General features: G+C 42.7%; 1 protein-coding gene across 5 annotated transcripts in view; it reads left to right on the forward strand.

Moving 5' to 3' along the window:
* Nucleotides 1–1,391: 1,391 nt before the first annotated feature.
* LOC125006770 (dedicator of cytokinesis protein 3-like) overlaps nt 1,392–14,458 on the forward strand; it is a 46,545-nt gene continuing 33,478 nt past the window's right edge. For all 5 annotated transcript variants that reach the window (XM_047583143.1, XM_047583152.1, XM_047583160.1 and 2 more), the window contains exons 1-4: nt 1,392–2,211; nt 8,452–8,535; nt 9,427–9,467; nt 11,273–11,328. In XM_047583143.1, coding sequence (XP_047439099.1) covers nt 2,175–2,211; nt 8,452–8,535; nt 9,427–9,467; nt 11,273–11,328 — 218 coding nt within the window. In that variant the 5' untranslated portion in view covers nt 1,392–2,174. The remainder of the gene's footprint in view (nt 2,212–8,451; nt 8,536–9,426; nt 9,468–11,272; nt 11,329–14,458) is intronic.

The following is a 14,458-nucleotide window of genomic DNA, read 5'->3' on the forward strand; positions in this document are numbered from 1 at the left end:
GTCACAGCGTCTCTGTGATGGAGAGAAATTACCCTGCTGAATACTGCCCTCCCTCCCACACTACATCAAACTCAGTGGACGCTCAATATTCACCGAATCACTCTATTTTTCTAGTCATGACTGCCTTGTCTATAGGACAGGACAGCTTAATGCATTGAAGTAACTAGACATGCGCTGAGTAATGGGTGAGATACACTGTGACAGATTCTCTGGGCTGACTGCTGTGTATTCATCTAGTTTACACCAACTCTTAGTCTTCCTGAAATATTTATCCACAAGTAAAAAGTTCGTGATGACTGACGTATGATGTGGTTCAATCTTCCCGCCATCAACATTACAGCAGCGTCATTGCTCTTATCTAAAATTTTTTTCCCCCCTCCCCAAAGAAAACTGATGGTCACAGTGTCGCTCATTACCCCACAAAACTACTGAAACAGCAGTGACTCGCTTTATGACACCCTGTCGTTCCATAACTTGTGCACAAGACTCTAAAGTCACTGCATCACACGCACGTCACTGCAATCCAGATCAGTCGTCTTATAGTAAAGCTGTTCTGGTTAAATCTGAGCCGTATAAGGCCGCTGCTTTCTCTGCATCTCTGACGTCATTATTTTTTCCTCGCATCTGTGATATGGAAATGTGAAGAAAACGTGTGCCATTTTGGGGGGCGTTTGACATTATTCTGACTTGAGAAGATCCGCGAATAAAAAGTTCGCATTCTGTTCCCAGACACGGCTTTTAGATGTTCATGGGAGGACGCAAGTTTACAGAAAACAACTAAATGCAAATCAGATTAAAAAAAAAAGAAGAAGAAAAATGCGTGCGTTCAATTCCAGAAACGGATCTCTCCATTTTCTATGAAAGATGAAAAGATGAAAAGCACAATGCACCAAATAGGGGCAAACAATCTTAACAGGCGAAGTCCAAAGTGCACATCCACTGATTCCCAGCTTCTGAAAAACTACAACCTCAATCTGTTGCTAAGAATGAGTCACGGCTAACATCTCCATCATTTATCTCATCCGAGTGGCGTCTATAAATCAGGCAGCGGCGGTGTGATGCAGGTCTGATGGGAAAACCAGTTTGCCAAACCTATCAATCAAGTTCAGTGGGGAAATTGGCCGTTAGGAATAAGTTGCGTTTCATCCGTGTGGGAGCATGACTGCACTATGACAAAGCAGCCAAGGCTGGTTCCGCGTCTTTGAAATGAGTCAACCGGGAGGTGCTTCCCCACATGGTCTGGCCTGATGTGTAACACCGGGAGCTACTTTACGCTCCCCCTCCCTCCCTCCCTCCCTCCCTCCAATAACACATTCAATCATTAAAAATAAATAAATAAATAAATAAAATAAATAAGAAAAAAGGGGACATTGGCAGCCGGAATCCAGCAAATGCGGTTTGTGTTTGTGATGGATGAAAGTGTCATGCAGGGAGAGAGAAAGAGAGAGAGAGAGCATATTTGACACATCAGTGTTGACAAAACAAGTCATGTGACGACCATGAAGATGGCGCAGCTTATGGTATATTGCAGTTTCCCCAGCATTTTCTTGCACCCACTCGACAGCTCGGACCGCTGAACAATATCGCGACCTATTACGCGCTAATTACCGAACGATCCTGCCCGTTCCCGCTGGCTGAGCAGCCCATTGTGGATCAGGGGGGACCTGAGCGCGACTGGTTGAGGGAGGAGGAGGAGAGAGATAGAGAGAGAGAAAAAAAAACAAGGAACAGCAACACGGAGAAATTAAATAAATAAGCTTCGAGGAAAGGAGAGGAAACATCCCCCGTTTCCATTTGAAATGCGGCTGCAATAACACCTTTTGTGGACACCAGAAAACCGCTCTCTGTGCGCGCGGGTGCGTGAGCTCCGGCGTTTTTAGTGCGTGTGTGTGTGTATGTGTGTGTGCGCGCGCGTTACATTAGGTGGACACGGAGACTGCATCAGACTGAGATACACACGCCGGGACATAATAGAGCAGAGATACTGAGGCTTTGATGGTCCTTCCTCCCCCTCTTCCTTTGCACACACAAGCGTCAGGATACTGATTCCGGTCGAGACATGTAGTCCCATGTATGAGCAGCCAGGATCGTTTTATAGCTCTCATTTTACAGCAGCATCATCTCCAGATCTCGACATAATGTGGCTTGCTCTACCGGAGGGAAAATAACCAAATATGTGGATACCTACAGAAGAGGAGAAAATCGGAGTTGGTGAGTGAATTGCACATTTTATTCCCAACTGACGACATTTTTTAGATTTTTATTTTCCTTCTTTTTTTTTTGTTAGTAAATGAATGAAACTGCGTTTTCGTGGCAGCTTTTGGGCGCAGATATATTTTTGTTCGTCGACATTCGGCATTGGTTATGCAGCTCATATTTTTTGTTGATTTTTTAAAAATTATTATTATTTATTTTTTTCTCTTAGTAAGCCCACTACACCCAATGAAAAACACATTCACTTATAATGGCTGATATACACGACCAGTGACTGCATAGAAAGGGGGAAATTGCGTGGGATGATACAGCCTCACAGCCCACCACCTTAAAGATGCCATCGCATACACAAGACGCAGGCGGGGCGTTAGAATCACGCTCCTACTCTTAGTTTTGTGGTATATAAACTGCGTCAGTGTATAATTTTAGCATTTTCTTCTTCTTCTTCCTCCTTATTTGGAAGGGGAGAGGAGGGGGAAAATAGCGATTTGTATTGGAACCACGAGGGGGCATCGTGATTGCGTTCCTCCAACAGGTGTAGGCTGGAGTGGAGATGGACTCTACCTGTAGACTAAAAAAAAAAAAAAACAAAAAAAAACCCTACCCTGCTGTTGCTGCAGCGACAGACTGCACTGTACCACTGTACAATTCATATCCAGATGTATCATGAGTGCACTTTGACCTCCTGAATGGAAAGCAAAAGAGTCCCAATACGAGATCAGCATATCTCATTTGTCCTTTGTTTTTTATTTGTTTTTAAAGATCTTAAAGGTAGATGAATACGGTTTAGTAACCACATTATGTCAAAATGCGTTATAAATTAATTGCTGGGTCCCACAGTCATGGCAAAAGTGTCTATAGCGTATGATTACGCTATGGAGGGTTTTCATTAGGGGAATGAGTCATGTCCAGATGCTCTACAGCTTGTTATACTTGCAGGGCTACTCATGCTGGCTCGCACATGATACTCCCCCCCACATGCACACGCCCACACATACAGGCTACACTTTGTTTGGAGGCATCGCATTCGTCATTTCATGAACACTGCAGGCTGAGAGCCCCGGTGGCAATCCTCCGTAATATCGTCACTCGCAGCGGCTGTACAGCATTCGTAACGTATTTAATCTTTCCTGGGGTTCATCCATCCATCGCGGAACCGCTGCGGATCTCCTCCAAGCGCACGTTTGTGAGGGTGGGGGGTGGTGGTGGTGGTGGTGGTAGGTAGTTCTGTGTGGGGGAAGCAACAGTTCGGCGCAGCCTCCGCATCAGTCTACGCGGAGTGACCTGGCGCTGTCCGTGGTGCTGAAATGCGGGGAAGCAGAGTACCTACACAGTACATACTGTACCTTGTAAACGGATCACTGTGTCTACTTAACCTCTTCGCCAACAGAAAATATGTTGACACGCCAGGCTCCGTGTTTCTCCAGCACAGATGAAGCCCACGAAACTGTTGACTGACAGTGCAGCAACATAAACCTGTTATCACTTCTTCCCCAGCCTCATCTGCGCTATTAGTGGCACCATTTTGCCTATTTCCATGTCTCCTTTTCTTATTTTGTCATTGCGCGTTAATCCACTCCCACCCATATTACCAGTGATATAAGAACCGATCCTCGGTCTGTCAGCAGCCTGCCAGGCCTTTCCCTTTCTCCCGTGGTATCCTAATAAGCTCCATCAATAAGGAAACAGTTGAAGACCACCTTATGTAACGTTAATGGCTTTCGAAGATTCACTACATTTAATATTTAGTTCTCTGTGTTTACACAGAAAATATTAGTTTGCAGATCACTTGTAGAGTCATAGGGAAGTCCTGCCTCGAATCTAACACTACCAGGCTCTACTCTACATATATTGTCATTTTAGTCACCAATTAATTTAGTTATAACCAATCTTTTGCCTGTGTTAAGAATTAAAATATCAAAAGAACGGTAACATAAAAACTATAACAGATTAGTTCTGTCCTCTTGAAGTAAATTGGTTCTCATTTGCAGAAGATTCAATGACGGATTCCCCTCATATAAGAGGCAGGATTTCTTTACATGCGTGTGCAGATTGTCTTTTGTAAATCAAAAATGGCCATTTAACGTGGTTCCGACACAAACTGCAGCCGCAGCAGTGGCATCGCATGAAATGATCAAGCGGACTAGAGGAAAAACCATTATCTGCAAAGGACAACTCTGGTCACGTGTCCACGACAGAACAAAAGATAGAGCTAATGTTCAGCAGAGAGTGGGATTAGAGAGATTAACCATTTTTCTGCAGTTTTAGCTGTGGATTTAAGCCTTCCTCTGATCATGCAGGGGAAAGTTTACAGAAGTTTTCCATGCCATAACTAACTTGCACGCCAGCGCGGTAAAAATAGGTATGGTTTCGTGTATGACGTGTGTGACTCATGTTCATGGACACTTGAGGTCATCTCAAATCTCCACACTCCCCTGCAGCTGGATTGCTTGGCTAGATTTCTGGGGCACTGATATGAGATCAGATCTAGTAAAATGCTCCCCTGCCTGTGTGGCAGAAATTTCGTGGTTAGCAAGACTTTGGTGCAGTAATGTGTCTCAGCGAGGGAGTGTACATTCAAGTCGTGCTGAGCTACATGACTCACTGGGCAAAGCCCAAAGACCATTGTGTAATTTTTAAGTTAACTAGATTTAGGACAGTACCACTCAAGCCGGGGAGGCAGGACATTCAAGGTTTGCATACTCACGCTGCATTCTTAGAACGGTTTAAGAATTCACTCACTAAGAAATTCATCTTCGGCTGAACTAGTTAGGACTGAGACTGGAACTTAAAGGAAACCCAAGAAAGCAAGTTAACAAGCACAGTGTCCTCTTTTATTAAACGTTTCTGAGTATGGCCATTAGCACTCAGTTGTTCAGAAAACACAGCAGACAATTTATGAGCCACAATAGTGTTTACTGCGTTCTGGCAGGAACATCTCCCCCTTTTCTGCAGAATATTTCTCCCTTGTGGGCCACTGATTAGTTCAGTGCTGTATGCGTCTGTCGTTAATTTCAAAGCAGGGACATCAGGCCACATATGCTTCATTTTAAATTTCATTATATTACATGTTGCAGTGAGACATTTTTCACGACATGACACCATTAAATAGTTATTTGCACTAGAAGGTGACACAAGCCTCTCTCCCTCCTGTTGTACAGAAAAAAATGGATTTCATTACAGAGGTATAATATATACACATCTGTCTTGACATTTCTGTCTTCAGCTGCACAGTATTAGAGGAAACAGGAAAGTGAGGCGTGGATAAGGGAAACAGGTCAAAGGTCAGAGTCAGACAAAAGTAACGTAGACATCGATGTTCCACAGATGTATTTTATTTATTTATTTTTCAAGAGCAACTGCATGTGTTATCCCTGGTTATGTCAGTGCAAGTAATATTGTCAGAACTCTGCTTAGTATCGCTGCTTGCTGATGTGATGCAAACATGTGCTTCTGGTATACAGACACCATATTTGTGGAGCTGTGATCCTCGGTTTTAACGCTGCAGAGGGCTCTGAATGGACACATTTATCTGCAATCATCACAGGAAAAAAGCCCCATTTACACTGCATCACTGCAGGATTCAATCAGCTTGGATTTTAGTGTTCACTCAGAGGGCCCCTTTTTCAGAAAATACCCCGATTCTCTGTCCACATGACGTGACCGTTATGGTTATGTTAGGCTATTTTTTTCCTACACACCACGGGTGGCAGCACTGCTGGCGAAGAGAAAGTGAACTAGAAAATAAAGGTGCCACAGAAGAAGAAGAGTGTTATTGATTCCGTTGCAATGATTTTAAATCTTATTTTACAACTGAGGCCGTTTTATTTCCGATTTACTGAGCCTAATGTTTATTCTAAACTGTGGCGCTTAACACTCACAGATTTCCCCCTATGATTCTCTCTAATAGAAGGCCTATGTTTTGCCTTAGATGGGATCTTCACGCTGGTTCAAACACTGGAACTATTACATAAAATAATTGAAGAATAATGCTTCATTTTTTTAATATGAGATCTGGTAGTGGTGGTTACTAGGGGCTGTTATAGAAAATCAACTGCAGCTTGCGCTCTCACTTCACGCCAACACAAAGATTGTTTTTATGCTGTAAAAGAAAAAAAGTAAGGCGGACATTTGAAAAATAAATCAGTATAGGAAATAGAGGTTGTTGTTTTCGTGTAGTACTGCTTAGTTATCTTTACATTTAAACTCAGTTTATTAGTTTTAGTTATTTTTGGAGACCAAAACTGCTATTTTCTTTGCCTTGTTTTGTGTTCAAGAAGATGTTAAATCTTCACTTGCAGCAGAAAGTCCAGTGCATCTCTGTAAGGTTATCTCTTTGGCAGACTTCACTGTAATTGATGGGGAATATAAGTGCTCACAATCAAACTCACAAGGCCTATTTTCTTCTTCTTCTTCAAAAAAAATTGAGTTAAACTATAACCCTAACAAAAAAACGAACAAATATTAAAGCCTGTTTTTCTTTTCAGATAAAACCTCAGGGAAACTATATAGCTGCCTTTTTAAGCCAGTTGATAGGCCAAACCCAAAGGTTCAATCGCAAGACGTGTTTGGTAAGTTTGTATAAAGTGGAGGACAGCAGGACTCTCCTCCCGTACTTTAATTACATAATTCCCTCCAGTGAGTTACTGGTTACACAATAGCAGCCACCAGACGCCATGTGGATCATGAATTCAGAGGAATAGAGGGACAGTCTGGACTGATATACTGTTGCTGCCGTGTAGAAACGTTGCTTTTTGCCAACATTTTCCACTCCATGTCCCATCAGGCCTTCCAACATCCTACGTCCAACATGTTGAAGTCTAAAGATGAATCTCGCCGGTTGCGTTTTGAGGGTATGCTAATGCTCAGCGGCTTTTAGGCACAGCGAAACGAGTGTGTGACTCCGTGTTTACACAGCTTGGAGGTTTTGTGAGGGAGGACTATGAAAATATGAGCCTGTGCGCCGCGTCCAGCTCTCTCAAACATGACAATCTCATCTTTTCTGACGTGGCCTCCGCTGAAGAGTTTTCAAATGGTGCAAACGCAGGTTTTGCAATTCAAATGAAATAGAGCCCATTAAAGAATGGGGCTCTCAAATGGGAAATACTTAGCCCTGGCTGAAGCAGGGCCCGAGGCAGACTGAAAAAAAAAAAAAAAAAAAAGGTGACATGGCTGCTCTTTAAGTCCATCCATCTCTATTCCTTTTACACACACTCGATATGCTTGATTTAAACTCCAGCGCTACGCAGCATCCATAAGCTTGCCATTTTAAAATGCCCAGATCCCCGCAGCAGTTACAGTGAAGAAAGCCCTCCAGTTTGTGGATGATCTGTTGCCATAGTTACCCCGAGCACAGGAAACTGAGCGCTCTCAAACAGGCAACGGAGCCGAGCTCTGGCCCCTCCCTCTCTTCCTCCCCCTCACTGGGTCCCCTGGCTAGTTCATTAGCATAATGATTCACACCAAAACTCTCCTTGAAGGGCCACCATTTGTAGGTTTTTGGAAATTGTCAGTGGAGCTCGGTCATTATTACACAAGTTTGCCTTTGCTGAGGCTCGTGTACAGTGTGTTTTGCATGGCTCATGTTGCAGAGCTGCAGTGCTGCGCAGATGATAAAAAAAAAAAAAACAGGCTCTGAAGGCGGTGCACTTGTTAAAGCCTTTAGTGTGGCATCCATCCCCTAAAGACTAATCATGTCACCAGTGTTTGAGTCACAGGGTGCGTCTGTGCATGGTCAAAGAATGCGTCGTGCAAGATTCACGCTAATACCTGCCTACGATAAATCAACCTTTAGCCACATTACTTAGCAGTTTGTGTGGGCTCTGTTTCGGGAGGTTGTTCAATTAACTTAACATCGCACAAAATCAGGTCGCTTAAGAATTAATTGCCTTTTAAAATGACTACGCACTTCAGGGTGGGAGCTTGTTTACAGTTGGCTAAGCAGTGCCTTGCATGTGACACCGTGTTTAGATGTTTGCATTAAACAGCTTATTAAAAAAAAAAAAAAAAAAAAAAGCAGCAGTAGCCGTCCCCAAAACACACGCAGTGTGGCGACACGACAGCGGAGGGGGATGCACCTTGTTTAATCAGAAGGACGAAGCGCTGATCTAAATCAGCCATGTAATTTCTGCCGACATCGGGATTGCCTTAAACTACAGCGTGTGAAAGATTTATTTATTTATTTATTTATTTTTCATGGGTTGTGTCTCTCATCTTTTGTTTCCTGTCTCTGAACAGTGATCTGCAACTTCCGGTCATCAATATGTCAGGCGCTGATCCTGGAGATCGGGGAAACTGTACAGATTCTGGAGAAGAGCGAAGGTAAAAGCAATCTAATTTTTCCTACGACGGTGCAGAATGTAAAGTGGAGCTCAGTGTCATTGTTGGCCCTAATGTCTCCTCCAGTATTTTATCTGGGCATCACGGGGTTTGCCCACACTGTACGCTTTATATTATGTGTTTTTTGTCCATGTAAAATTCTGCATTTCTCCATCAGAAGTCAGCATGGAGACGTTTTAGATGCAGTATTTACACCCTTAGACGTAAATCATCAACATTTCGTTGTACAGATCCATAGTTTAAAGTAAACTCATATATTCTAGGGAAACAGGGACATACTCTGAAACACAGCTGAGGTTTGATCTGTTTCTAAAGAGATGTTGAGTTCCAAATGGACGGATGCTTTGACTCTTGCCCTCTTTAATTATCGAGCTTGGGGAAGAAAATGCACTGAAAGCATAATTTCAAAGTAACTAATGGCTCTCTCCTTAAGCTGCTGCAAAAGCCTGAACTCTGCCAACATGTTTTCATGTCAAAATCAAATTAGCTTTATTTGCTATGTACGTACAATACGCACTCATTTTTATTTATTTGGAAAACATAGTGACATGCTCGCAGACAAGTCTCCTTTCATAGACCTAGTCCAAACTAAAGTTACTGATAGTATACCATACAACAACACCATCATGTTATAGTTTAGCTACTGGGATAAAAGCATCAAGAGCATCATCAGTCTGGTCTACATCTATGCTGACCTTATCTAAAGTCACCTACAAGTTATTTGCACCAATTCACTCGTTTTACTCAAAGTTATGATGAAGTGATTTCATTCATTTATTTGTGTTTTGCCGTGCGAGGCTCACAGTGGACCTTGTGAAGCGACAGATATTATTTCAAGTGTGAGCTCTTCTCATGTGCACGTTGCTCTTTCAGGTTGGTACAGAGGCTTTTCCACAAAGAAGCCTTCTATCAAGGTAATTATAATGGCATATTCAAATGACAAGTTTGACATTGTGTTGCGCTTCTATAGGTACAGCGTTCTCTCTCTGGACCCACATGTGAAGCACAAAAAAACTGTGTTTATGTGCATGTTTTTCAAAGGCTGGTAATGGAACGAAATTGTTCACTGACCAGCGAGGTTAACTACTATCTCATCAGACAAATGAAGTTTCGACCAACACATCTGCAAAGCTGGCTGCCTTGCAGTGCAATGAAGCTTTTATCCGGTACATTTTGTAAATGATAATGAGATGTGAGAGACATTCACATTCCCAGAAATAACTTTGCGTCGACAACAAAGCCCTTAATGGCCGATTAACTTATTGAATAGAGCTTTGATTTGTCAAAAATAGACGTTTCCTGACCGCATTTCCGGAGCCGCCAGTAGTGCTGTTGTGGTTCTGACTTCATGGCACAGAAGCGTGAAAAACTGTGACATCTTCGAGTTTCCGTGTGTTGTGATATATGATAGCGAGCACAGGATAAAGATGTGGTGCATGTGTATCGTGTGCACGGTTTACTTTTGTTTTGTTTTCAGCCAGCAGATGGTGCAGTTATTAACCTGAAAACTCCCCTCATAAAACAAAAAAATGAATAAATAGCTCTATAAACAAAATGAAAAACATAAAATGGCAATTTAGTTTTAATCCGCAACGCATAAGAAGCCGCTTTCTTCAGTGACTGCGGCAGAACGAGCGCTGTGTCGTTACGCCTTTGATAAGGCAGAAAGAAACGCCTCTTAGCTATCCATCCGCGCGGCGTCATTAAAACAAACCCTCTGCACTAGACTGTAGGTGCGAAACTGTTTAAGACAACAATCCCAGCTGACAGAGATCAATACTCTGCCCTACAGTGAATGGCTATATTATTTATGACTGACATATTATAGAGCTGTCTGCACGGTCAAGTGTGGAGCAGGTTTGAAAGTCACCGCACAGTTGCAACAGATGTGTTGATAATGATGATGTTTGTATATTCATAAGAGCAGCGTTATTAGTTTCTACTACTTTGATTCAAACTGAGATATCAAACGTGTAATGCGAGGCTACTGGAAATGTTTTAAAGGAACCACAAAAGCTGTCCAGCACCTGGTAAATGTAGGAGTTAGTGGCTGCACACTGTCCTTCTCTTCTCTCATCAGCTATTTACAGTTCTTACTAACACCCCTCCATTTTGTTATGTACCGTGCTGCCCACATTCATTCGCCCCCATACTCCCGCTCCCTCTCTGCCTTTCTCTCTGCTCTGAGAGAATTGGTTGTGCTCACTGTGGCCAATTCTTCACATCTGGCAGATTAGAATAAGAAAGATGAACTGCAAGGGTGGCAGCTGGCACCACTCAGTCTCTCATGCCCTTCCTCGCCTAAACCAAGCCACAATAGAGATCCTGCACATTGCTCCGCATCTTCGTCTCTGCAGTGTGTGTGTGTTTGTGTGTGTGTGTGTTTGTGTGTGTGTGTGTGTGTGTGTGTGTGTGTGTGTGTGTGTGAAAACAGTACGGGCTCTACTTTATTTTTTCTCCTTTGCACGGAAAATGTAAGCAGAAAATGTCAAAAGGGAAGTGTGATCTTGCACTTCCATCAGCGTAAAATGTGTTGCCAGCAGAATTTTAAGACCTGCTTGTTGGTAACTGACTGCAGCACTCAGCGCGGTTTGGGTTTGGTCTACCTACTAACACAAACACAATACAATGCTCCACGTTTCAGTCATGTGTTGCAGCAGAATTAGAAATGTAATCCTGTCACACGCAGTAACATCTCTGCTTCCTCCTCTGTCCACAGGGTATTTTCCCAGTCAGCTATGTCCACTTGAAGAAATCTACAGTGACAAACAGAGGGTAAGTTGATGTGCGGCATCTTAATTAAAGATGCAACTCTCTCTGTCTTATATATATATATATGTATGTATATATGTATGTATATATTCAAAGCTTATATATTTTAAAGCTTCATGAAATCTAATAGCTGTACACTTCGTTCTGGGAAACTTACCAGAAGAGGGGCAGACTCAATCATTCTTACTAAGTAAAGGGGTCTTACTTAATTTTATTATCTAAACTTTTTTATTTTGCCAAAATTAGAACCGATATTGTTATTTGGCTAAAGTGATTTCTCCTTTTATGCTCTCATACATATATTTTCCGCTTGTTTTAACTGGATAAAGCTCATCTGGACAAGAGTTTAAATCATGTTTTAGCAGCAATTTCCCGAAAGCATGTTGACCCCTTGCAGAAGAAATCTGACTACATCTCACTACATCATTGTTTAATTAAACACAACATTTAAAATCTCACGTTTCAAACGTTGCAAACCATTTTAAGATCTCGTCTCATCTTCTGCTACCACTTATCCTCACTTACGGTCGCGGGGACCATTTTAAGACGCTGAACTTAATTACACAGAAACAATAGCAGCAGGAGAAACAGCAGAAATAGTTCCTTCATTGTAATACGACTCTGATAGTAGCAGGTGTACTGCTGAACAAAACGTTCACAGGGTTTTAATTGTTTTAGTACAAGAAATGAGTGAATATGAGCTGTTAATCTTTTGATGAACACCACCCATACGTGTTTCTTTATGCTTCTTTCTTGTGGAGAAATAATTAAGATTTCCAAATAAGTTCAGGATCATTACTGGTGTTTAGTGTTTTATGACCACCACTGAGATCATTGTGCGTAGATACCGATTCAACGTCAGAGTTTGCTCCAGCTTCTTCAACACATGCATCTGGTGAAGTTAAAGTTGTACATAGACATATTGTGGCTCTGCATGAGAACTGAGGCAGGTCTCAATGACATAACTGAAGCATCTTAGTGTGTTTAATATTATGTAATGGTATTCTGTTTAAAGCTTCAGTGCAGAGCTCCTGGCTCCCCCTTCTGGCAGTAAGAGTAATTACACAAACATACAGGTGCGGATGATCCAGCGGTTGCTCCCTTTCTTTTTTAAACAGTAATCCTTCGTTTGAAACCAAAGTTTGGTTTTATCTGGAGCCTCAGAAACGTTCTTGGATGATTTGTAGGTTTGTAGGTTTTTCCGCATGTCATTGTACCCTACCCTGTCTCCATAGTTGTCGGCTCCCTCCGCTCTTCCACCCTGGTATATCTCTTTTTGCCAGTCAATGTAAAACGCATCACTACCAGTGATCTGGCACGCGAACGTTGACACAGACCTAAGATGTGATACAGTAGTATTGCAAAATGCTGCAAATTTATCCTCCTCTGATCTACTTAATTAGCATACTGTGAACTCATTTGGAAAGTTTGAATGAATCTATAAAAAGTACCTTTCACACTGATGTTTCACATTATTTTTAAGCACACACACACTGGAGGATAATGTGTGGATCTTCTTTACCGGTCGAACCTACTGATGGAGTGGAAGGAGCTTTTCCTCTCTTATTACACAGTAGGGCGTGATACAGATTCATCAGCTGATCAGTGTCAGAGGATGCGTACAGCTCCCTCCCTTGCCATCTAATTTGTGCCTCACCACTCATTAGTGACAATCCAATCTTCACGAGAATTACCACCTGACAGCTGCTTACATGCATGCACACACACATGCGCGCGCATACACATTTGCATGCGTGTCACAATAGCCAGCCATAGCTGCACAGGCCAGAATAAAGGGGAAAACAGAAAGGAAAAAAAAAAGGCCGCTGAGCTCTTTCTCAGCCTGGTATAATGTTCATTCTGCACGCTCAGTGTGGATGGGGAGTTTGCTGTTATATCACCACCCTCGAGTTACCGAGTTACCACATAGCGGGAGGACTCTCGTTTGCATGCAAACAATTAAAAGTGCAGACAGGAATTGGCATTATTATATGTCCTCGCTCCAGGAGCTGCACTTTGGGAAATCTGCTTTGCTGTCTCATGGAGTTAATGAGGTGACACACCTACTGCATCTGCGTAGCACTCACGAAGCGTCCTCGCCACACACAATCACCCCGACTCGCTGTGTAATGGATGAAGATGCTTGCAAAAGTACAAAAAAAACAAAAATACACACTATCACTATCAATGTTAATTCCGGAGTGGCACAGTGGTTGGGGGTTAGCGCTTATGCTTCACAGCAAGAAGGTTCCGGGCTCAAATCCAGGCGGACTGGGTCCTTTCTGTGTGGAGTTTGCATGTTCTCCCTGTGTCTGCGCAGGTTCTCCCTCTATTATCACAGAGACCTCCTCCCACCATCCAATGAAATAGTGGCGATTCTAAATTGTGCACGTGAGAGCGAATGGTTGTCTGTCTCCCTGTGTTAGCCCTGTGACGGACTGCCGACCTGTCCGGGGTGCACCCCGCCTCTCTCCCAGTGATGGCTGGGATGGGCTCCAGCCCCCCACGACCCTGTAGAGGACAAGCGGTTACAGACAATGAACGGAGGAATGAATAATGTCAATGTTAGCTAATCCCTGTTTTTATGTTTCTCTACAAGCGTGGTCACACAGGGAGGATGGTTGCTAATCGCAGGAGATTACGTCATAATATCTCACTGTGATTTTATGTATGTGATTCATATCCTCAAAAAGCTGCCTTGTGGAGCCATGTTGCTTATTAATGCACCTCACCCGTTCAAGTAGCACCATTACTTAAGGATTTACCATTTGCAGAGGATGGTTACTTTAAATATTAAACATAATACATTCCATAGGACGAGTGGGGGTGAGCAATGCCACTCAGCATTGGCAGCCATTATCATTTAAAGGAGCTTTTCTACTATGTAAACCATGTCTCCTGATTCTGAATGCAATGTTAGTAACCCACTTTTGATTATATTTTTAATATGGCCACCACGAGGCAGTCATTTACTATCCTTTGTTAGTGATTCAGTCACATGCATAATTCTGTTTGTAATGGAAATTAATAAGATTCAGTTACTGCAGCACTAAGGCTTCATGTTACCAGGATGTGAACTATGTGACACGGATCAATTGTTTTTTTTGGCATTTATCCCGTTGACACCGGTATC

The sequence above is a fragment of the Mugil cephalus genome, chromosome 1 (genome assembly GCF_022458985.1).
Source record: "Mugil cephalus isolate CIBA_MC_2020 chromosome 1, CIBA_Mcephalus_1.1, whole genome shotgun sequence".
Lineage (NCBI taxonomy): Eukaryota > Metazoa > Chordata > Actinopteri > Mugiliformes > Mugilidae > Mugil > Mugil cephalus.